At 35.6% G+C, this 26192-nt stretch overlaps 1 protein-coding gene across 1 annotated transcript in view; it reads right to left on the reverse strand.

Annotated features, from left to right (window-relative positions):
- LOC111502191 (fatty acid synthase) overlaps positions 1-26192 on the reverse strand; it is a 91820-nt gene that overhangs the window by 15802 nt on the left and 49826 nt on the right. Inside the window, exons 8-10 of the mRNA XM_074182216.1 lie at positions 18706-18958; positions 8997-9528; positions 4539-5514 (exon numbers count right to left, since the gene is read on the reverse strand). Of these exons, the coding sequence (XP_074038317.1) occupies positions 4539-5514; positions 8997-9528; positions 18706-18958 (1761 nt within the window). The remainder of the gene's footprint in view (positions 1-4538; positions 5515-8996; positions 9529-18705; positions 18959-26192) is intronic.

A 26192-nucleotide genomic window follows, 5' to 3' on the forward strand; every position in this document is an offset into this window, starting at 1 on the left:
TCTGTTCAAAGTGGGTGCCGCGCGAGCTCACTGTTGGCCAAAAACAAGAAACTCTTGATTATTCTGAACAGTATTTAGCCATGTTTAAACATGGCAACTGGTGAAACTCTTCCAGAGCCCTCGAAAGCACAACAATCGTCTGGAGAAGTTTTGGCCTCGGTATTTTGGGGTGTGCGTGGTGTAATATTCATCGACTATCTTGAGAAGGGAAATACCATCAACAGTAAATATTATATAGCGTTATTAGAACGTTTGAAGGCCGAAATTGCGAAAAAACGACTCAAAATGAAGAAAAAGAAAGTGCTGCTTCATCAAGACAAAGCACAGTGTCACAATGAAAAAGATGGCAAAATTGCACGAAATGGGCTTTGATATGCTCCGCATATTATACAATATTCGCCGGATTTGGCTTCCAGCGACTACTGGCTGTTCGCAGATCTCAAAAAATGCTCATTGGTGAGAAATTTCGCTCGAATGAAGAGGTTATTGCTATAAAACTGAGGCCTCTTTGACGCTTAAATGTTAGAGCTGCGCTGGAATGATTGTGTGGCTCTTGAAGGAGAATACGCTGATGAATAAAGCCAATTTCGAACAAAAAAAAGCGTTTCTTTTCTTAGGCTCGGAGTTTTTCATGACTTGATGGTGATCAAGATGCATGAAACCCGATTTCATCACTGTAAACCCTTTCCTAGGTGAAATAATTTATCAAAAATACTCGATCTACGGCAGTCTCGATAAAGGGAGGATGAAGGGATCCAGAGATTTTCATCATTCCATTCACAGAGGCGCTGAACGCACCCCAAACAACACCCAGTGGTGGTATTGTCGAAAGAAGTACCCCTGAAATGAATCAAGACACTGTACTGGAAAACAGGAGTTTAATGCTACTATCACTTTTGAGAGACGATATCTCAAAACATGTACTAGCAGGATCTCCACTACAGGAAAGCTTGGCGGCAAAATGGCTAAGCATAATAAGTGAAGAGAAACGGGCAAACATGATTCAGAAGCAGTCTTCAAACCCGAATGAAGATAGTAACACTGAAAATCTCGACCGCGAAAGCATTAACCAATTCGTCAATTCAGAAGCACCTCTATCTTCCAATTTCCAGCTATCAGCAGGTCCAAATTTGAACCCCTAGGTCGCAATGGGCATTACAGAATTTGTGTTGCGGTGAGACGTCAAACCGGAACTTATGCAGGTTCATATTGGTGAAAGCCTGACGGCGATGAGATTAGTTTCACATCGATTTTGAAGGAGAGGGAAAGAAGGTTCGTCAATATTTACAAACTTAGCGTGAGGTAGCCTTGAATTCAATGAATATACACCACGTAGAGATTTGTTGACCCAACATGATAGTAGAGTAGGGTCTTCAACCCAACAGTTCGACAGAGCGGACGGCAAAAACGTACCGCATAGCTCTACACAACCAGCCAGACATGAAAAAGCTCTAGGAGATATCAGAAATGAAGGTCAGTAAAATTAAAAGTAGGATGTGTCTATTTCGTAACATCTGCTATAACGAACAAAACTTGGAGGGATCAAAAATTACATTTTCTAAGTGTACCCCTCCCAAAGTTACTCTTATAGAGAACCCGTATGTTTCTTGAAGGAAGTCAGCTATCTCTTTCAGTCGGGATTTAGGCCTCTACGTAGCTGTACAACAGCTTTGCTTAAAATAACGGATGATATATTGGCAGCAACAGATACAGATATCTCGTTATTGATCTTACTGGACTACAGTAAAGCATTCGACTCATTGAATCCAGAAATACTTATATCCATGCTCAATTATATTGGCTTATCTAAAACAGCCGTTAAGATGACGCAAGAATACTCCACAAAAAGACAACAAATGGTTAAACTATAAGGCGAACTATCTGAATCGGTGAGATTAATGTCCGGTGTTCCGCAAGGATCTATACTTGGGCCTTTGCTTTTCAGTTTATATACCTCAAATATACTGACTAAGATCAATCTCTGTAAATATCATGCTCACGCTCATGATACCCAACTTTATGTACCGTTTAAACCAGAATTGCTGAATGCAGCTGTTGCTGACATCAATACTGAACTTCAAAACATTTATGATTCTTCTGTGAAACACGAACTGCAACTTAGTTCTAATAAAACGCAGATTCTTATGTTTGGTTCCAAGTTATTATGCCAAAGTTATTTACCTCAAGTAAATATTTCTCTGAATGGTATAACTCTAAATATAGTACCGGAGGCAACAAATCTCGGCTTGATGTTCGATAATAATTTCAGGTTCAAAAAGCAAGTTTCATTATATATCCAGAGAGCTGACGCGAACTTAAGATTAATTTCCCCTCACCGAGCATACCTAAATACTCATACAAAAACCAACATATGCCAGACTTTCATTCTTTCACAGTGCACCTACTGTTTACCTGTATATTTTCCCTATTTGGATAGTCTAGATTTGTGAAGGATACAAAAAGTCCAAAATTCCTGTTTACGCTACATCTATAGCATCCGTAAGTTCCAGCATATTTCTCATAAGCTTTCTCAGTCGCAATGGATGTCAATGAAGAATCGTTTCTTATTGCAATCTCTAACCTTATTTCACAATATAATCATCAACAAATCACCGCAATATCTTTATGATGAAGTTCGATTTCGTGAAAATGAACATGAAGTGAATATCCAACACAAAAATACAATAACTGCCCCCCACCACAGTACAGCACTGTTTAAGAGATCGTTCAGTTTTTCTATCTACACTCATTACAATAGTCTTTCCACACACCTAAAAAAATTGAAACTGCTACTTTTCAAGCTACAGGCTCGTAACTGGCAATATGAAAACAGCTATCGTACAACTAAAGTCTCGTATAAAATGCAAAAATTCAAGTCATTCTGTAATCATAATGAATTACCCCTCTTTTATTCCTGTAATTTTTTTTTCTCTCTCTCTCTCTCTTACTACATAGGCACTATATTTTTTGTACCTTAATATGTTTTATGAATACTTTAAGTTTTGTATATTGTAAAGGAGTTGAATGGAAGAGCAGGATTCGGCGTGTTGCACATGCTTCTTTCCTGAATTCCGCTCCGGGATTTTACCAAACCCATTGTATTTTTCTTTATGTACTTTCTTTTTTACCTTGTAAAATAAAAGACATTATTATTATTATTTTTTCCACCGTAGTGCGCTGGTTAGGCCCTATCCCCCGAAGCCCTGATACATTCGGGAGGGCGCGCCAACATTATCAACCAATGACCACTCCCCACACCGTGCGGTAAGTGATCATTGGGTCCGAGACTCATGTGCCCTGAGCAAGCGTAGTGAGCCAAGAATGACAGCCTTCTGCATCTTTCCGGCTAAGACTTCTGCCTTAGTGCGGTGAGCCGGTATGATTTTAAGATTCGAGAGGACATCATTCCACCAAAGACTCCAATAATCAGAACAGCCATCTTGACAGAGTGATCTGGATAGTGTCTGTGGAGTTCGAAGAGAAAATATATCCGTTTTTACTTCTCTTTTCTGACGATATTCGTCTCGCCAGGAGCTGAAAACTCCACGACAAATATCGTTTTGCTCTGGTGGTCGAGAAGGACTACATCAGGCTTATTAGCTTGTATGAGCCTGAGGGTGGGAAACGAATGGTTCCATTAAATTCGTCACTTCTCGTTCTCCACAACGGATTCAATATCCCCCGGAGCGTAGGACAACACCGGTGTCTCGTCAATACCGTAAGAGTGCCGTAGATGGTAATATAGCACTCTTAGGGCCGCGTTATGTCGATGGATATAGGCCGAGACCGCGTATGCTGGACATGCTGATAGCAAGTGCATTAGGGTATCGGGCGCCTCGCGGCAGGCCCTGCACCTCTATACCTCTATACCCATCACGCGACTGCGGTAGACTAAGGTGTTGAAGACACCATCCTGGCAAGCCATGATGAACCCCTCAGTTTCCGACTTCAGCCCACTTCAGCCCATGCATTGGCTTATCCTTCTGTTTCCGCAGAAGTAAGGTGATCTCTGCAGCTTTTATCTGAGCTTTTTGCTGAACGGGTTCCAACTCGGTGACAGAGTTGTGGTCACCTCGTTCAGTGTCGAAAACTATACCTAGTTCATCAGCTGCTCGGGCAGCTGCCCTAAAGAGAAATGCTCCAATTACTGCTCTCTCATGGTTATGGACCATGCAGAGAAGGGGATCCGAACTCCTGACGACTTTCTGTCATGTAGAGGCTATAGACTCAAAAATTCACGGCCTCCCTGGGGGAAGTACAACCGTGGAAAGGACGATTTGGAATGCAAACTCCTATAGAGATGCATCATTTTTCGGGTCTTTACGTCGAGTTATTATTATCATTCGAATTGTCTTAAATAACTCATTATAAACAAATGTTATGGTTAATGTTAAATCATGCAAGAACCAGTTCATATCTAATAGTTTTATTACGTTATTCTGACTCTGATGGTTCGAGGTTGATATTTATCCTAAAATCACTAAATGAATGCATACGTCCTATGGAGGTAATCGAATAAAAAAAATGAAAACCCTCACCCATGAAACGGCACTGGTTCTGGCCTCTGTACCCATTTAATACTGGACAAATCTCCAAGATTCTCGAGCGAAATGGACGCATTATCAGTTTCCACTGGTTTGATCTCTCCAAGAGGTAAATGAACGAAAGTACCCCAATTATTGTTTCTTAACACATTGAAAGTAAGGTTTTTCTCTAACTGATTGCGATGGATTTCGTCCTCCATTGAGAAAACGACATCCTCTTGGTCAATAAACACACATCGGAAACTAAGATTGGTCGGTTCGGCTAGAAGACACCTTGTCAAACCTACAATTCCACTGGTTGGTTCTCCTTCACTGATAAGATATACAGTGTCTTCCTTAGCGTATAATTCTTGTAGTTCCTTCAACCAAGACAATTCGTTATTGGATACCTTGATAATATGACGATCCTTCGGCAGTTCTCGTTTTCGACGAAGTAGTTGTACGGCGGCAGAATCAGAGCCCCCTTGAAATATCTCTATTAATTCATCAGCTAATTCATCGGGAATGGTTCCAATCCAGAGAATGAACCCGGTATCAGTGAGACTGTTCAAAACTACCTCATCCAGTTTGAAACCTTCTCCCGTAACAACAATATCGAACTGGTTTTGGCAGGAGGGGGCTGGTTCTTGAAGTGAATATTGGCTTAGACATAAAACTTGTTTGTCCAGAATTCCTTTGATGGTGGCCTGCAGATCTATTTCAGTGGAAAGTTGGCCGGTTTGACATATTTTCAGTGACTTACAGAGACCAGCAGTGTTTTGGATGACTATTTGCAAGGCTATTCTCAGGGAGGTGTCCAGATTAAGTTGTTTATTCAACGGAGAAGTGTAATAAATGAAGTCCATGGTTTCGTGGCAGGGGTCAGATTGAATTTGCTGTCTTCTAGGCGCTTTAGTGGTTCTCAGTCCCATTATTTCAATTCCTCCGGCTCTCACTATGCCACAGTAACGATTACTTTCTAGTGGAAGTTCTGAAACAAGAAATTGGAAACGTGATGCTTAGTTGAAAACGTTTTGTTGTATTCTCACTCTTTAGAGAAAGAAATGGTACTTGAACTGAATGTTATAATTGAGAACAATTAAACAAAATAATTTTTGTGCACACTGCAGAATGGCCATGTGGCTGATATCCGAATTAGTATTGATTAGGATATGAATTGTATCAAATAAGCCGAAAACACCATGAAAAGTGACTTGCAAATTATTTACATAACTTCAAGAAACATACTTTCAATCCGAATACATGTAAGTCTCGGATTCAAGGAAAACCATAGGTCATTAGCGCTATCCAAATAGAGACAACAATCCTGACCATACACAATGCATACCTTGAAGGCCTTCCAGGAAGGAACACTCCCAATTTATGATGGCAACCAAATACTTTTGTGACGTGAAGGAGATCCCACACGCAATATAGGTCCGTCAGATCATAGACCACAGCATTAATTTCAAGCAATTATTCCACTTTGTGTCAACCATGAGTAATATTTTGTAGAAAAATGTTTGGAAGAGTCGAAGCTGAATTTTCTTAATTTGATTTGATGAGTGACACTTTATTTAGAAGGTCTTTCGATTCTGTATTCGTCAGAATGTTAGAGAGAAATAAATATATAATTTCAAACTAGGAAGTGAAATTGCGAAAAAAAAATTATTAAGCACCATCAACTTGCATATAATGGGTATAAGCATGTTTTTGTTCGTTTCCTTACATTCTGAAGAAAATCAGATGTAGCCATGAGCACCTGATAATGATGTACCTACAGTAATTGACTCCGCCTCGTTGACTTTATTTAAAAAGTAAATGATAGGAAAATATTCAGTGAAGGCAAATTGGGAGATCTGGGTGGCCATTGTTGGAACCACCTTCCAATTCATCTAGAAAGTTATCGAGGAACTGTCACACTGGTACTACGCAACGAGGAGTAGCCTCATCTTGTTGAAAGACTACATTTGCAATAGAGGATCTATCTGGATGGCATTGTTAATGCTCACTATAACTTGTTTATTGAGAAAAGTGTAATATCTTTCGCCATTTAGGTGTTCTTCTAAAAAGAACGGTCCTTTGATATGGTTATCCAAAACTCCGAAACAGTGTTTGAGGACATTGGGTATGAATTTTGCCTTCCAGATTGGAATATGAATCACTCCACTACGGGAAATTTCGATAAATTAGGTAAGGGAAACCGAGAAACATGAGGTGTATAACAAAAATGAATTACGGTCAACACGTTCCAAAACTTGAACTTGAAAAAGTATTTTATAATTGTAATGTAAAAGATGTTACAGATTTGGATACCGAATTGGAAATAATAGTCGAATGAGGTGTCATTCGACTATTATTTCTAGTTTGCAGTTTTGACATGAGGGTTTTTATGGGAAAGGGGTGGTTGAGGGATTTCTGCGTAGAAATGTGTTACCTTGAAAACGAGTTCAGCGATTTTTTATAGTCTCAACAACAGATGACTTGTTCAGGGTATCTCATTTCAACTATATACAATTCATACGATTGACCAGTAGAAACCCCTCGAGTAGTAAGAAACGATCGCATTAAGCATTAGTTCAGTATTAATTTATGGACTGTCTTCCTAGAAGCAGTATCTTCAAACTTGCCAAGATCAAATGATGCTCAACCACATTTTGCCACCAAGTACGGCAATTTTTAACAAATACCTATCAAAGAAAATGGAAATGAAAAGAGGTGGAAAATGTCTTGGCCACTACGTCCCTAAATCTGAATTCTTTGATTTTTTCTTTGAGGCTATATGAAAGTGTGAATCTATGAAAATGAATGTAATAATCAACAAAATCTCAACATTTAAAAAAATCTGTTTTTCCGTTAATCATTCCACTCTGCCGGATATGCATTTGAGAGGGAGCCATTTTGAGGTTATGTCCGATATTTCACAAGACAATTCCTCAGTTATTTATAAGGTAAAAAGTTCACACAAGCATGGGTTCGTAAGCCCTGTTTTTTTGAGATACAGGATGTTGAAAATGTATTATGTATTTACTGGTGAATAAATTTTGAAATAATGTCGATATTTGGACAAAAATTGGTCTTTGGGGACTTTTTAATATGAGAAATTCTAATTTGGTTTTAGTTTGACATTTAATTGTATGTAGGCGCCACCTACAGATCTTCATCTCTTTTGGGGAGTTACAACTTTGTCGTACATATATGTATCACATTTTCTAGAGAAAAATTGCTTGTCAAAATTCGCTACAAACAGCCGTTTTCGAGATATTTTGATTTAAATTATTCGATGCATGCTTTTGTCGAACAGTGAAAAAATATTGATTGTTTTTTTCATTCAACTTAAAAACAATAATAATCAACGGAACACTAGATCTGAATCTAACTCAAAATCACAATGAATGTTCGAAATGTCTACCTCCTGCCTGTAAGTAAGCCTCCAATCTTCTTTCCATTGATTCACTCACTCTATGGGAAATTTCTGGAGTATCTTGAATCGATCTGCAACAGTTAGTTATTTGATTTCTCAATTCTTCATTTCAGATATGTGTCTGATAAATTGAAGATTTTAGGTATCCCCACAGAAAAAATCCAAACTGTTAAGGTCTGGTGACCTAGGAGGCCATTGTTGAGGCCCCTTTCCGACCTATACAATGGTTGCCGAAAGTTTGATCTGAAAATTCTTGCGCTTGAATGCTAAAATGCGCCGGGGCCCCGTCATGCATCAACCACATTTCATTTCGTAGTCTAAGCGGCACTTCCAGTGGAATATGCCAATCTTCTTCAAGAAAATGACGATATCTCTCTCCGTTTAACCTTACCAGAATAAAAAATGGTAGAATGTTTAGAAATCAATACATTCAAGAATTCGGGTAATTTACTAAATGACCAATTACAATTGAATATCTTCTTATTACTAAATATTTTTTCAAATGTGGAAACTGGCACATAAGCTCAGGTAATTTAATTCATAACAAACTTAGGTAAAACTCGAGTATTTAAAATGTAGGTACTTCAAATTGTAAAATTAGGTATATAAAGCAATGAATATCTAGAATATGGTTAGTAAAGACACGCCCGAAGACGCCTTTGTATGGCGAAACACGTGTTGCGTTTTTGTAAAACTGTTCAGTGAAAACCTCACAATGAAGTTTTTTTTTGAATACGTCAGCCATATCGTAGCTAAAACTTCACATTTGAATTTCACGTATCATAATCATCACTGATGAACAACAAAATTATTAACTATAAAAGCTAAACTGTTTTAATCATAACCAGTCTACCCTACTTTCGGTTATAAACGAGCAAATTTCTGAACTATAATAAATAACACAACAAGGAAGGCCGCAGAACATTCTGTCTCTATTCAATATTTTTTTGTGATTCAAAGTATCCGAAGTTGAAAAGTTTGGGTGAATGTTATATAAATGAATGTTGGAAGTTTCGGTTTCTTTTAGAACAAATTATCCATGTACTCACCATTATTCCTACCGACAATCTCTGAATGACTGATTGGATCGATAACAATTCGCCTCAGACTAGTAGGCAGAGCTAAAGCCCTACTATCACTTACTACAATACTAGTATGTATCATTGCATCCATGAAGCTGGTATATTTTCCATTCCATTCAATTTTCGCATGAACGCCTTGGATGTCGCATTCTGTGATACCTCTAAAAATGCCTTTATACATATACCTCCGTAAGTGGCATTCTTTGTACAAATCTTCTTTACTCATTTTGGAATAACCATCCTCATGGGCTATTTCAGGTTTGATTTTGGAGAATTCCGCATGCACATTTTCAGGTACTTTTACGCTTCCTGTAACGACTATTGAACCTCCTTCGAATATTTCGAAGTAGCCGGATTGTTTCACAATATTAACGAGAAAATGGACATCTTCATCTGGAAGCAAAACGGTGGCACGTTTGAATTTCACATTTTCCATTACAACTGGGAGCTCTTCTATTGACTTCATCAACATTTTTGCCAAAACTTCCCAGACTACTTCCTGAAAAATTCAAAGTCATGATTTTGTATGAACTATTTATGAACTTCGCAAGTAAAAAATTGCTAATGAAAAATATTTTTCTCTGAGAAAGATTTTTCGAAATCTGACTTTGATGATGCTGTAAAGAAACTAAAGCCAAAAAAATCTGCAGGTGTAGATGGTATACCGCCGTATATAATGAAGGGTTGCCATGAATGGTTACGTCACCCACTACTCCACATATTTAATATCATAATCAACAATGCTGATTTTCCGACGCAATGGGAAACTTCAATTTGCACACCAGTTCATGAAACAAGAAACAAACGTAATATAAAAAATTACAGAACGATATTTATTATGTATGCTCCTTGTAAACTATTTGAAAAGATAATCCCGATGAAATTGTACGGCTGTATATAGAGAAGGTGCCTTAGTTGAGCAACAGCACGAGTTTATGTCCAACAGATCTATCAACACAAATTTGCTATTATATACCAACGAAGCAAATAACTCCTTAGAAAATAAGGTTCAACTGGACACAATATTCATGGATCTTAGCAAGGCCTTCGGCAGGGTGGACCATGGTGTTTTGCTGCAAAAGTTATATCGATTTGGACTCTCCGACAATATTATGAATCTTTTTAGGAACTATCTTCAGGACCGATACTTTGTGGTTAGCCATGATGGAAATACCTCAGGCAAATCCTATGCTTTTACAGCAAGGTTTACCCCAAGGTTCAAACTTATAGCCCTTATTCTTTTTGTTATTTATTAATGACTTGCTGGATTATATCGAGCACTCCAAATGTTTGTTTTTTGCTGATGATGTAAAATTTTGAAACAGGTGAGATCAGTCAGAGATTGCTCCGCCCTACAGAAAGATTTGAATAGTTTATTGGTTTGGAGTGTTCGATGTAAGTTAGATTTTAACCTAAAAAAAATGCCAAGTTATGACAAATACCCGCCAAAGGGATCCCCTTTCTTTTGACTATCGCATGAAGAACGAATCGCTAAAAAGAGTGCATGAATACAAAGACTTAGGAAAAACCTAGTCCTAGCATTTAGTTTTTTTGTTATTTCTTATTTTATTTGTGTAGTTGCGAGTTGTACTGAGGTACTGCTTTTTGTTAGATAATAATACATCCCCATATTACATTATATCATTTCAAGTGCTTGTATATTCATATATATTTCTTAAAATTCATCCTTGTAATGAGGCCACCAGGCCTGTTAGAGTGAAATAAATAAATAAATAACCCTTTTAATTCCTAATAGTGAATTCAAATACTTAGGTTTCATGGCGGATAATCGTTTATCCCTTCATGCTCATTTTGATTCTATGTACAAAAAATTACTATACAAATATATTTTTCCCAAAAATTTCATCTCAGCTTTCGATGTACTCAAAAGTTACATTATATAATTGTATAATCCAACCCCATTTTGATTATTGTGCTAGTCTTTTATACTCATTTGACTTGACCAAAATAAGGTATCGGGCTTACAAAAGTTACAGAATCGTGGAATGTGGATTATTTTACAAGTGAATAGGTATACCAGTATATCACAAATGTTAAGTACACTGCAGTGGCTGTCTTGTTTCCCAGAGACTGTACGAGTTAGCAATGATATTCTTTTTCAAACTAACACATAACTTGCTTCCAACTTATTTTTAAGAATTCTTTGTATATAAATCTCAAATCCATAACTACTTAACGAGAGCGAGTAGCTCCCAAAAATTCCACCTTCCTCGAACTAAATTGGTACGATGAAGTCTTTATTTTATAAAGGTTTGAATGAGTATAACAAATTCTCACTTTCGTTGAAAGATGCAATAAATGTTTTTCAATTCAAAGAAAAACTCATGAACTATATAAAATCTCATTCCTGCTTTTCTTTTTTCTGTTTTGTAATATATTTGTTATGTACATCCTCATGTTGAAACCATTCTGGAATCATTGAAAAATGCGTTTCTTTTTTTTTTTCTTCTATCATTCATCATTTTTGATATTCATATGTTATTTATTTATATATTTTTAAAATAATGTATGTCTTTTAGGATGTCCTAAAGAAATCAATAAATATTATTATTATTAATTTACTATAAGTATAGTTCAACAAAATGAAACAGTTTTATTTCCGATACCAAATGAAAAACAATGTCGACAACTATTTCAATTGACAAAATTGACAAAACAGTTTCATTTCCAATAACAAATGAAAAACAATGTCGACAACTATTTGAATTGACAAAATGGTCACGAATTAGGTATTAAGGTAAGTCTAAAATAAGTGGGTATTTCGAACCATTCACTTCGACCCGCGTGGGTGTATTAGATAGGTACTTTATTTGACTACATTATGTTGAAAACATTTGTAACAAGTTGTAATACATGAACATACCCAGCGAGAGGGTACACAGTGTTTATAAACATGATAAAAAAATATATAAATAGAGTTACTGATATCACAAGCATAATAAAACTGTCCTAAACGTAGTACATATAAAAATAATTGCTAAACTTTACTTGTACTAATACATGATGAGAAACTAGAAGTTTGAGAAAATGTACCTACATAAAAACTAATTGTTGTAAAAGTACAGGTGGCCAAGTTTATTTCCGTCAAGAATCTAAAAAGAGATCTTAATGAAAAATCATTTGATTGTTTTTTTCTGAATTTCCTATGATTCATATTTTTCACCTCATTTTGAAGTTTTTTAAACAAGTTCAAATCAAGGGAATTACTAACTGATGTAGAAAGCCTAAACCGGGTCAATATCAGATGATAATTATTTTGCAATATTCTTAAAAATATATAAATGAAACTCGTAGATATATACAGAAAACATTGTCATGATTTTCAATTCACCGAAAAAATGTCTGCAAGAATCGCATAAACCAACAACAGCAATTATCCGTATAGATTTTATTGACACTTGAAAATTTTAGAAGATAGACTGGAGTTACCCCAAAGCCTTATACCATAACAGATATGGGAATGGAATAGAGAAAAATAGGCTGTTCTCAAAGCAACGCAGCTGAACAATGAACTTGTTTCATGATTTTTGGTTTATAGTTCATTTGATAGCAATTTCAAATTGAAAAATAGTGTACTTTGTTGCAGCTCTCTAAACTGCGTTGTTTTCCCGTAATTAATTATTAAAAATCGGATTTTCTAAGCTCGTGACGTCACGGGCCTAGTCCCGCTTCTTGTTCGATTGACCAATAGGGACAATACAAATAATGAACATTGCCAAATTGTAAAATTCAGGAAACATATAAACAGTTTCTGATTCATTCGTGATTCAAAGTAAAATCACACTCACGACAACTAAATCTAAGAAGAAAGTGTGAGAAATTCATTGGAAGGGAGAATTAATTATACATGGGATCCAAATAACACAAAACGCAATAAAAACGTTATTTTTGAAATATCTCTGGCAGTAGACATTTTCATGCTGATATCACAGAAATTTCAATAATGGTATATATAACCCGTTTGTTTGAAGGTGGTTGACAATGTTTCATGGTGTATTTCATCAGTTCACCCTTCCATTGTCTAATATAATATAAATTGATTTGATAACCCTGAAAAAAATAAAAAAAATAACCGAAAATAACAATTTTATTAAACAAAAAACTAAAATTACAAAGAAATAACATACAAGCAACAACCAAACAAATAAAAATTGAAATATCAATAAAAGTTGAAAGAATTGAAAAATTAAAAATAGTATTACCAAAAAATGAAAAAAAATAAAATTAAAAGATTTCAAACCAAGTTATGTCACAACGTTTCGATTGTTAGTATCCACAATCGTCTTCGGGTCATTCGAGTGCTTTTACGTATCCTCTCTTCCCTCTTTTCGCTTCATTGGTTTTGGCGGGAGGTGACCGTTTGGCGGGAGATGACCGTTTGGCGGGAGTTGGTCGTTTTTCGCATATGGAAAGCTCTAATCAAGCGAAAAACGACCAACTCCCGCCAAACGGTCATCTCCCGCCAAAACCAATGAAGCGGAAAGAGGAGATAGGTGAAAGCACTCGAATGGCCTATAAATAGTCAGATCCCGGAGGAATAAGTCCAGTTATCACCCGAAGACGATTGTGGATACTAACAATCGAAACGTTGTGACATAACTGGATTTGAACTCTTTTAATTTTATTTTTTCATTTTTTGTTAATAATATTTTTAATTTTTCAATTTTTTCAGCTTTTATTATTATTTCAATTTTTATTTGTTTGGTTGCTGCTTGTATGTTATTTCTTGGTAATTTCAGTTTTTTGTTTAATAAAATTGTTATTTTCGGTTAATCTTTTTGATTTTTTTCTGGGTTATCCAATCAATTTGTATTATATTAGACAATGGAAATCCGAACTGATGAAATATGTATATAACCCGTTAACATTTAAATTCATGAAAAAAGTCTCCATATGAAATAAAATGTTTCGTCATTTCATTTCGATTCCAGGACATCGTTGGCGGATGCACATCTTCACCATAAGCAGGAGGTTGCATATCTTAATGAGGATCTTCGAATTTTTTCGAATTGGGGTGAAAATAACCAGGTTCAATTTAATGCCAGAAAACCCAGGCATCGGTTTTCTCCGAAAAAATAAATGTCAGATAATTCCCCTTTCTGCTTCGATGTTTGTTGGGGGTTAAAATGGACACCAATATGTCTCGGCACAATCATGTCGCTAGAATTGCAAAAGCTGCTTCCCAAAAACATGGAAGACTGTTCCGAACCAGAAAACTGTTCCGAACCAGAAAACTGTACACACCTCAATATTCTTCGTTGCTTTATAAAGCTCAGATGAGACCTTTTTGGAGTGTTGTTCTCATGTATGGAGATCCGCCCCTAAGTATTCCCTGAAGCTGTTGGATTCCATCCAGAAAAGAACCATCTGCCTGACTGGAGATGTGTTCAAGTGACTTGGCACATTTAATTCCACCAAGAGTGGACGGACTGTGGCTGCTAATCGTTTTGAGGATCGACTCAGTGCACCTCGAACTTCACTGTTCACTGTTTCATTCGTAGAATTGCGTTTATGTGGAATAAACTTCCTAAGAACGTTTTTCCAAATGGATTTAATCTCCAGCAATTCAAATCCAATGTGAATCACTACTTTCGCACAGGCACATCTCTTAGAGGGCTTCAAGGATTTTTCTGTAGTAAACAGCAACATTGAGTTGTCTCAATAGGTATAACTAGTTATGAAGCTTAGAAGTCAATGTGTATATGTGACCATGCCATTTCAGAGAGCCTTAGAAGCCTGTCTTTTCCACCCATTTGATCACCAAATGATCATCTTCAAGAGCAAGATTAATCTTTCTCTTGAAGATGATCACTTGGTGATCGAAACACGTTTCGAGATGTTAAAAATAACGATTTGGTGTTGAGAAAAAACTCCAATATAATTCATTACTATACCAAAGGTTCCAAACAGTGTATCATAAGACTTACTTGTATCGCTGATAGTTTTCAGAGTCGATACAGTAATACGCATTTTTTTCAAGTCATTATTGAAAATTTTTATGTAAAGTTTTTTGCCCTCGACTTTTTCCACTATAGAAGAATGCTCATAACAAAGATTAAGTGAAATGGTCAGAAATGATTTTCAGAAAGTACCAATATCAGAAATGATATCGCATTTGAAAAAATTACCAAGTATACAGCTGAAATTCCCTCTTGAACTCGCTCGAAGCTAATGTTGAGAAATTGAATTACAGAACCTTTTTTGAGCATTAAGAGTTTTTTTCCAAGAACTTTTATGAATCGTCAATTATGTTCTGACAGGCCTATCTCAACTGTATCAACTTGGAATATTGTCAATACATATTTTTGTTCACGTTCCTGGATCACATCTTGTACAGAGTGGGCTAAATTGGACACTTTTAAAAGGGGAAAAATCTGTTTTCAAACTAGATAGATGAAAACTGGTGGCTGTGTCTGACGGTCAAATTTTATGACAAACTCAATGGTGAAAACCGCATATCGATATCTATAATGGTTTCTGAGTTGTAGCATGTTTTTCCAAAATGTTTGTTTCTACCTGTTCTGTCTGTTTCTGTTTCTAACTGTTCTGTCTGTTTCTGTTTCTAACATTTCCAAATCACTTTTTTCGTAGGATTCAATGGTGTAAAAAACTTATTTTTTCAAATGAGATATCAATAGTTATGGATGGAAAACTATTTTTTTCAATGTTCCTGCATATTTCAATATAGAGCTTAAAATTACTTTTCCAAAAATGTAGCACACTTGATGTTTTGCTAGATTCATCTTTGAAACTAACTAATGTTAGTCACACAAATTCAAGCCATACGGTACTAGAAGAGTTCATCAACTCAGACCAGGAGATTTCGAACGCCGCATGTCTGTTTGTTAGTGGTTCCTGGGAAGTTATAATCAAGTGTTTGATTTTTCGTTAATTTGAATTTGGATAGACGAAGCTTTTGTCAATCCTCATTCTACTGTGGAGCGGAGAAGTCAAGGAAATTTGATTTAGTGTGTAGACAGGTATTTTCAGAGGTAGACTTAGGGGGGGGCGTTCATTTATAATGGCACTGTCACATCTCAGAAGTATTTAGAAATTTTAAGGCAAAACATTGAACTTCTTGGTGATGAATTGCCACTAATGGAGCTCAGAAAAATATATTTTCAACACGACGGGCTTAGCCTTACAACGCTGCAATTTTCACCAAGTTTTTGGCTGCAAATTTTGCTAATAATCGGATAACCAACCAAAGACATATAATGTACCGTAAGATTGTTTATCCTAAATAATTCTAAATAAAAGTCCGCGACAGCATATATGTACCTCTTATGTGTTATCCACTATATGCAAAATACTAAACCATAAATACAATTGAGTTGGACACTTTTTTACAATGCACATTTCAGAATATCTGTCAAAATCTAATAATAATTGATACAACTGTCGTTTCAAGTATTTAATAGAGATAAACTTTGTCTCTTACACTAAGAAATTTGGACGAATCGTTTAAAAGTTACCACGATAAGGTAAATTTGACGGGACGCAGTAAGCCATTACGCGTCGTGTCTACTGGAAGACGACGCGCGGGGGTAGAGTGGCCGTCTAAGCAATGAAGCGTGTTCGCCATTAACTCGACCCGAACGCGGGCAGACGAGTGCGGGCAGACGTCGTTGACAGTTGTGTTAGTTTTGCGAATTTCTTTATAGGTAACATAATTTGATTCTCGAAGCTATTCATCACTCAGTGCAGTTGGCATATTTTTCTAGTTACTGTATTTTTGAAGTAAATATATGAATTACTAGCTGTTGCCCGCTCTTATGTAAACGTACAGCCGAAGCTACTTAACCTAGAATCTTGAAATATACAGGTAGGTTCTTTGTATATCATAAAAATAAGCATCAAGAAAGAGAATTTCCAGGTGGAAAAATAGTGGTTCAAAGATTATATTCAATTTCGTCAGTTTTGGAGTTGGAAACCTGAAGTTTTGGGTTAATAAAAAAATATTGTAACTATTTGTTTAAAATGATATGTCACGAAACTTAATGTAACAAACCAAATTCTAAGCGGACGAGGCCGCGGTCCTCAACTAGTATAGTATAAATTTTCATCAGTTTAATTGGAACTATGTATTTTATTTACTGCTGTGAAAAGCTTTCAATGGTGATCAGTTGCTCTCAAGTTTTATTGAAGTATGGTTTGTGGTTAGAAGGTCGCTTCATTTGGAAAGTAAAAAACTTGAATTCATGCCTGACAGAATAAATTCAGTAACTTTAGAAGCCCTTGCTGATGAACGTGAAGGCCATTACTTCTTCCATTAGCAAGACGCCATCTCCGAGGTCAAATATCAAAAATCAACGAGGCGATCCCCAGGGCGATCTGTTGCTGCAGCTTTCACAACTAGATGAAAATCAGAGCTCAAAAACAAAACATTCGATATTCAACATCAGATCGATCTGTTTCAACCTAGTATAGGGCTCATCAATGATGCTATGCTGAAACATGAATGCATTGTTAAACTCAACTGACTCTAAAGGACAAGTATGAACAAGTGAAGGCGATGCCATCTCTATCTACGAAGATGCCATCTTTGGGATCGACAGAAGACCTGATCCTCGAAAATAAAAGATGCAATGAACCGCCTTGGGAAGCCTCATTTATCAAACGTATTAAAAAAAAACAAGTTTACAAAATCTTAACACGTGTTTCGCCATACAATGGCTTCTTCGGACGTGTCTTTACAGTAAAGACATTGTATGGCGAAACACGTGTTGCGTTTTTGTAAAATCGTTTAGTGAAAATCTCACAAAAAAGTGTTTTTGAATATGTTAGTTATGGATTGTCATCAAGTATCGGCCAATTCCATCATATGCCTCATTTATCATTGATATTTTCAGGGATTGAGTCTTCTGTCTATCCCATAGGTGGCGTTTTCGAAAAGGGAGATGTCATCGTTTTTACTCACCCGTGATTGCCTTTCAGTGGGTCTAGCATCGCGATTGTGATTCAAATTAGCACTGCGGATGGCGGTTTGAAATAGCGCTGTCTGGTGTTAGATTAGTAATGCTTTGTGGATCATGGTAAACTGAGTTCAGAGGGTAGCAAATTTCACATCTGCAAATGCAATTCCAGATGGGGAATCATCAAGAAACGTCTACGTGACTTTTTACTATTGGAGCACTGGCTTATAACTTATGGGCGCCAGTCTAATTCAATTGGGAAAATTACATATACGGGGTTGTAAAATGTAAATAACAATAAAGTTTCGCAGAGTTGAGTGTAACTAGCTAGCTGATAACTGGGCCATCACTTCTCAGGTTAGTGACAAGGAGAGATAATACCGAGAGGTTTTACAAAATGAAAGTACTTAAAGGAGGAGGCAGTGTGAAAAACTGGATTATAAGTAAATGTACCACTCGTCTTTAGTCTTTACTGAATTAGGCAAATATCAAGTTGAGTAGAAGCCAATTTTTGCATAGTTTGTGAAATAATATTTCAACTTTTTTTGAAATCACGAATTGAGTCGGACAAAAAAAAATTTTCCTCAGTTATCGAGTTAAAGTAGTGCTTCATTTATTGTTAGAACCCGAAAACACCACGCTATTTCAATTTGTTTTATTGGACGGTTATTACTTGTGAACTCACGAAAAACCCAACAAAATTTTTAAATGAAATATGGAAAAAAAGGAAAATATTTTACCAGGTATCCAGTAGCAGGCATCAATACTCTCCCATCGATGTTATGTCCTTCGAGGTAGGAGTATTTTTCATTCGACAAGTTGACCGTTACTATATTACCGAAATAATCTTCGTGTGTCCAAGCAGTGGTGAACCAAGTTATTGCGTGGTCCCATTTTACTAAAGGCGACAACATTGGAGTTCCTCGACTGACAGGGAAAGTTACGCCTGGGTAGAGATTTCTCAAATTTGGTTGTTCCCAAGCAAGATATATCCTGAAAATAGTAAAAATGTTGTCAAACAGAAGCAATTTGTATCTCAAAACACTGGACAGTAATGTCAGTAGACAATTTTTAGATTTTTCGAATTATAGTTTGCTGAAATTTTACAAATTATTTGAAAAATATTTGAGAAATTATTAAACATTTCAGTTGATACGTCGAAAAGAGTACTTCGACCACGCCACTGAAGATGGCTGCCGCAGTTGCCGTTGAAACGTTTGGAGATTATAACCAAAGTAGGCCACGGCAAAACCCGGAAACCAATCAAAACATATTATACATTATTTCAAATTATGAAAGGATATTTATATACAGTGCATTTCTTTAATGTTCCCCCTTTTATTTTTTGAACGGGTCAACTCAAAAAATTGAAATTTGGGATAGTGAAATTAATGCATGAATACTTTATTTTGAAGAGAAATTGACAGATGAAACTTTCAAGATGGCGACTGAACGTCATCTCAGACAAAAAAATTTAAATTAAATAAATAAGTAAAAAACTTGAGGTCAGTTCAGAAGATGCTCGAAATGCCTTGCCAGATATTTCACGCCGAACATTTTCGAACACAGTAACGTCAATACATCTCCAAATATTTATTATTCTCTGCCGTAGGTATATTCAATATTGAAGCAATTTCAGTTTCGTATGCCTTTTGCTTCAATCAATCTGGCGAGCGGGCTGGCCATTCTGTAGGACCTCGACGGCCTCGACCGGGAAAAGTAGTATCCAAAGTCCGGCCGTACACGAACCACATATTTGCAGTTGAGGCAACCACAAAAGTACAAGAAAAAGTAAAAGACAGTGTACGTGGTTGGGTACGACTGCAAGTTTGTGTACGGCGGATGCCGCGATGACTAAATAATCATTTTTTTGTCTCGTAGTATAGGTATGAGAAGGTTTAATATATATATATATATATATATATATATATATACATATATATATATATATATATATATATATATATATATATATATATATATATATATATATATATATATATATCGTATCTTTGGAACGGGTATACTTATAATAATGAAATTTGGAGGGTGGAAATAAACGGATGTAGGCTTCTTAACTGGTCATAACAGGTGACGCAATAGTCATAAATGACGTCACAAGGCAACTGTGACCAAAAATTTTAAATGGGACCCTATGGCAAGTGACAGCTCGTTTGAAAGGTATTGAAAATACCTATTCAGTCATACCAATTTTGTTTGGGTTTCGGCTGATTTTGATTGATAAATTGAAGAAATACGAAAATTATTGTTTCGCATTTAATTAATGAAGATTTTAAAGTACGCCTCTGGTTCATTGTCAAAAAGGTTGACGTGTTTGAATTATTTACTTGTCAAAAGTGTTTATACCTTGAAAATTTACCTAAGCTATTGTTTAACGAGACGTTTAAGTGTTTACATAGGCAAAATGGTACGTACTGTAGCCGACAAAGTAGCAGCTATCTTAATAATTGGTGAATGTAGAAACAATTTCCATGCAGCGGAACGACTGTTTAATGAGAGGTACCCCGATCGCCCTATATCGAGGGTTTATTTGAGGGAGCTTCTTCGGAAGTTTGAAGCATCAGGTAGTGTTCAAGATGCCAAACGATCTGGTCGACCAACAATTAGTGATGACAAAAAAATTGACATACTTGGAGAAATGGTAGTGAACCCTACTTCTTCCACAGCCCAAGTTGCGTCTATCTGTGAAGTCAGTCAAACGACAGTACATAGGGTGTTGGCTAAAAACAAATTTCATCCATACAAATTAAAAATGGTGCACCAACTTTCAGATGATGACCCCGACCGAAGACTAGAATTCTGTGAAACTATGTCCGATAAAATGAACCAACAACCAGGCTACATACAGACAATTTGTTTTAGTGACGAAAGTACTTTCTTTCTCAATGGAAATGTTAACACTCAAAAAATGTGAGGTATTGGAGTGACACAAATCCTCACATCTTTCGTGAAAAACATACTCAATTTCTAGAAAAAGTAAATGTTTGGGCAGGTATTTTGGGAAACCACATAGTTGGGCCTCTTTTTCTCAATGCTAACTTAACCGGTGAATTGTATCTGGAGATGTTACAAACTGATATTGAGGCGTTAATTCTTGAAATTCTAGAAGATAATCCAGATGAATTCGACAACTTGGAAATAACGTTTCAACAAGATGGTGCTCCTGCACACTATTACGGTGCAGTAAGACGTTACCTAGATGAAGAATATCGTGGTAGATGGATTGGACGACGAGGTTCGATCGAATGGCCAGCTCGGTCACCGGACCTTACACCATTAGATTTTTTTCTATGGGGGTACTTGAAATCTAAGGTTTACGCTACAGCACCTGACAGTATTGCCATTCTGAAACAACGAATTGTTGAAGAATGTAGGGCAATTTCCGCTGACACACTGGGACGAGTACGACAAGAGTTTAGCAATAGGATGCATTACTGCCAGGAAGTAGATGGAGCACATTTTGAATACTTATTATAAGAACTGGTTCTTAAATCTTTATTAATTAAATGCAAAACTATAATTTTCGTATTTCTTCAATTTATCAATCAAAATCAGCCGAAACCCAAACAAAATTGGTATGACTGAATAGGTATTTTCAATACCTTTCAAACGAGCTGTCACTTGCCATAGGGTCCCATTTAAAATTTTTGGTCACAGTGGCCTTGTGACGTCATTTATGACTATTGCGTCACTTGTTATGACCAGTTAAGAAGCCTACATCCGTTTATTTCCACCCTCCAAATTTCATTATTAGAAGTATACCCGTTCAAAAGATACGAGGGGGGAGGGGACTTTTGACTAGCACTGTATAAATAAATATATTTATATATATATATATATATATATATATATATATATATATATATATATATATATATATATATATATATATATATATATATATATATATATATATATATATATATGTATATATATATTTATAAATATATTTATTTGTATATATATATATATATATATATATATATATATATATATATATATATATATCAAATATTTCTGGTCATTTTTCAATTCATTGAGGAAAGATAAAGGGTTACCTACTATTATGACATATAATGGGTTGAACTTTAACACCCCTAAAACTATTGCCGATGCTTTTGCGGTACATTTCAAATCTTGCTTTTCGATTCATTCACCTGTTCAAAATTATGTACCAGTCCATACCAATTACGATATTAACAACACGTTATCTTTCCACACCTTCAGTGAAGTGGTAATTGAAAATAAATTGAAAAACCTAGATGTCTCAAAGGGCGCGGGTCCTGACGGAATTCCACCAGTATTGTTAAGGAATTGCTGTCACAGTTTATCACATCCCCTTAAAATACTTTTTCAAAGATCATTTGATACAGGGATTTTTCCAGGTGTTTGGAAAAAATCTTTCCTTTCTCCAGTATTCAAAAGTGGAAACAGAAATGATATTCAGAAATACAGGGGTATCTCAAAAATTTCTTGTATTTCCAAAGTATTTGAATCTTTAATTACGGATGAAATATTCAATAATTTCAAACACGTCATAATAGATGAACAACATGGATTCTACAAGGGAAGGTCTACTGCCACCGATTTGGGTGTCTATCAAAACTTCATCACAAATAAGCTTGAGCAAGGGTTCCAAGTTGATGTTATCTACACGTACCTTGCTAAAGCCTTCGATTCAGTTTGTCATGTACTATTTATTTTAAAACTCAATAATCTTGGAATAACGGGCAGATACTTGAAATTTATTGAATCCTACCTTTCCGGTAGATCGCAGAATGTGAGAATAGCTGACAGTGTGTCAGAAACAATTCATGTAACTTCAGGGGTTCCGCAAGGTTCGCACATTGGTCCTATATTATTTCTACTCTTTATTAATGATGTTAAATCAGTGTTTAAACACTGTAATATCTCTCTGTATGCGGACGACCTTAAATTTTTCAAAACAGTGCAATCTACCAATGATATTGAATGTATACAGAATGACCTAGATAGCTTTTGTACCTACTGTAATACTGATTGTCTAAAAGTTAACATTAAGAAATGTAATGTGTTGAGATTTTATAGAATGAGACAGCCTGTCATTGAAAACTACTCCATTAATGATGCAACTCTTCAAACTGTCAAAAGCTTATGCGATTTGGGAATTACTTTCGATAAAGATCTAAGCTTTATTGATCATATCAATAATATCTGTAATAAAGCATTCAGAATGCTCGGATTCATCAAAAGGAATACCCGGCATATTACAGAATATGATGCTATAAAGACAATAAACTTTTCACTGGTTCGGAGTATTTTGGAATATAATAGTGTAATTTGGTGTCCTCTTTATTCTTGTCATAAAGAGAGGCTTGAAAAAGTGCAAAATCGCTTTTCTAAATATATAATTTGGAAACTTGGCCTACCCTACTATAGATTTACCTCGCAAATGAGGCTGTCTGTATTAGATTTATTATCACTTGAGGACAGACGTAAACTTGCAGTGGTTCTATTCCTTCATAAAATAATAAACTTCCACTACAATTGTTCAGCTATTTTAGATGACCTTTGCCTTTCTGTTAACTCAAAATCCTTAAGAAGCAATCGCATTTTTTCATTTGGGTTGCGATTCCACAAGACTAACTATGGCTCGATGGCAATAAGTTGTAGCCTTCAAAAAAATTTCAATACATACTTTTCAGAACTTGATCTTTTTCATTTGTCATATTTAAAATTCAAAAAAATGGCAATTAGACGACTTCATCAAAAGATTGTTCATTAAACTTCTGAATAGTCGTTTATTATTTCTTTTAATACTCATAACTTATTCTAGTATTCGTACATGTATTTTTTTTTAATTTGAACTTAAAGCACTATTTGACAAATGAAAATGCATACCTTTATTTAATATGAAGTAATAACTTGACTCTAGGGTTTGTTTGCACATTGATGTAACATTTGGGACTTTGTTACAATTCTGTAATGTACATAGTTACGTTTTAGTTTTATAATTTAATTATTCATTAGTGTTGAATGTCATTAAGCTTATTTTTGTCTTTTTAATATTTTTTTTATGTTCCATTTAGTATTTTATTAAAAGTTTGTGGTGTATAGGACTGATAAAAAATAAATAGGTTTATTTATTTTTAAGCAATTATAATAGTTATATTAAGGATTTTACTTGTTGGGTTCATAACTGAACTCTAATGCTTGACTGGTTTCAACAATTGAAACTTTCTTGACGTACCGTTTGGGATTTTATAATAATTCTGTAGTGTACTTGACCGATAAAAAAAAATGAATATATATATATATATATATATATATATATATATATATATATATATACAGTTCTTCCACACATCACTATTACCTACTTCATTCACCACTCGCCTTATATTGTCAAGCACTACAGCATTCAAAGTCGGTGACTGATTACATTTCCGCAAGCTTTCTTTCATTGTGGTCCAAACCATTTCAATTGGATTGAACACACAATAGTATGGAGGCAAACGCGTTTCACATGCCGAATCAATAATACACACTTTTTTGAAATTACGTTGTTTTATAGTCACCAGTAATACCTTTTTCGTTGGAATCTTTTCAGGTATTTCCATGTCATGATTTCGCATGAAATCAACAATATCTGCTTTTTTGTGTTATTGTTTGGTATTGTAGGCAATAACCGAGAATGATACAAAGCGTTATCCATAACAATAACCGAGTTTTGAGGAATATTTGGGAGAAGCTGCTCACTGAATCAGGTTTCGAATAAAGCCGCAGTCATATCTTCGTGGTAATCAGCAGACGAATCTTTAATATTTTTGGCCGACAGAAGCAAAGCGTTAGGTACGAAATCACTTCCATTCCCGGCATGCAAAATTATAACACGTTTTCCCCTTGAAGAAGGTGTGTTCAAAGCACAATACTTAGTTTCGTCTACCCAGCCATATCATGGGTGTCAAACCAAGTTTCGTCGAGGTAGATTATATGTCTGCTGGATTCTCGGTAGCTTTTGATTCGCCTCAAATATTCTTGAGGCCATCCGATGGTTCAATTTTTTATATTTGAAACCACAAGACAATAAGACACCTCGTAGAGTTTCTAAAGATTTGTAATTGTAATCGGGATAGTCGAGTAATTTATACCAAATCATTTCCAAGGTTGGTACTTCATTTTTTTGGTACCTATATACCATAAATTGTTCGCCGAATCACATCTTTTGTAGCACCATCAACGTTTGCGAATTTTTTATTCCTTTGTTTTCGTTTCATTGCATGGTCAATGACATCCCCTATTTTGATGACTCGAAGAACTGTCGAACGAGATAGTTTCGTTAACTCGCATATTCTATTCACAATAGCATTCTGTGAAGTGTGACAGTTTTCCTTCTTCAAGCATTCTTGAATACTCAAAATTACTCGCTGAACTTGAACATGTAAGTCCATATTTTCAAATTCCGGATCCCTGTCGATTGACACAGATTCCTCACACGTAATGTTATCATTTCTTTCAAAAACACTAAGATTTTCACAAAAATCGGTTTAAACGATGAGATTGGAACCTTTGGTGTAAAAGTTGAAAACTTTTTCTAGAGATCAATTACCCTAACACCAAACTGATATTTTTGCACTTGACGCGCGTTTCGCTAACAAGGTTAGCATCTTCAGGAGAAGCAAATTGATACTGAATCTAAAAACAAGGGTTAGCTGTTTATATACCTAAAGTTTTTTTGTTTGTTAAATGATGATTATCTTAATTGATTTTTCGGTAATTAACTAGTGGAACCACTACCTGCAAATTAATTTTTCCGCTTTTTAATCTATTGTTGACAAATCAATTTGCAGGTAGTGGTTCCACTAGTTAATTACCGAAAAATCAATTAGGATAATCATCATTTAACAAACAAAGTCCACATCGGACCAAAAAACTTTAGGTATATAAACAGCTAACCCTTGTCTTTAGATTCAATATCAATTTGCTTCTCCTGAAGATGCTAACCTTGATAGCGAAACGCGCGTCGAGTGGAAAAATGTCAGTTTGGTGTTAGGGTAATTGATCTCTAGAAAAAGTTTTCAAAAATGTGGTTTGCAAAACCACTCACTACCTTACCTAACCCCACGAACACACGGCACTGATAAAGAAATATTGTGAAACGGACAAAAAATTAGTATTCAGTCAGTCCAGCTAGCCGAGTGTTGTTCCTCAACTACATTTGATAGCA

The sequence above is a fragment of the Leptinotarsa decemlineata genome, unplaced genomic scaffold, assembly GCF_025532065.1.
Source record: "Leptinotarsa decemlineata unplaced genomic scaffold, Ldec_3_MD MMD2_tig00026328_RagTag_RagTag, whole genome shotgun sequence".
Classification (NCBI taxonomy): domain Eukaryota; kingdom Metazoa; phylum Arthropoda; class Insecta; order Coleoptera; family Chrysomelidae; genus Leptinotarsa; species Leptinotarsa decemlineata.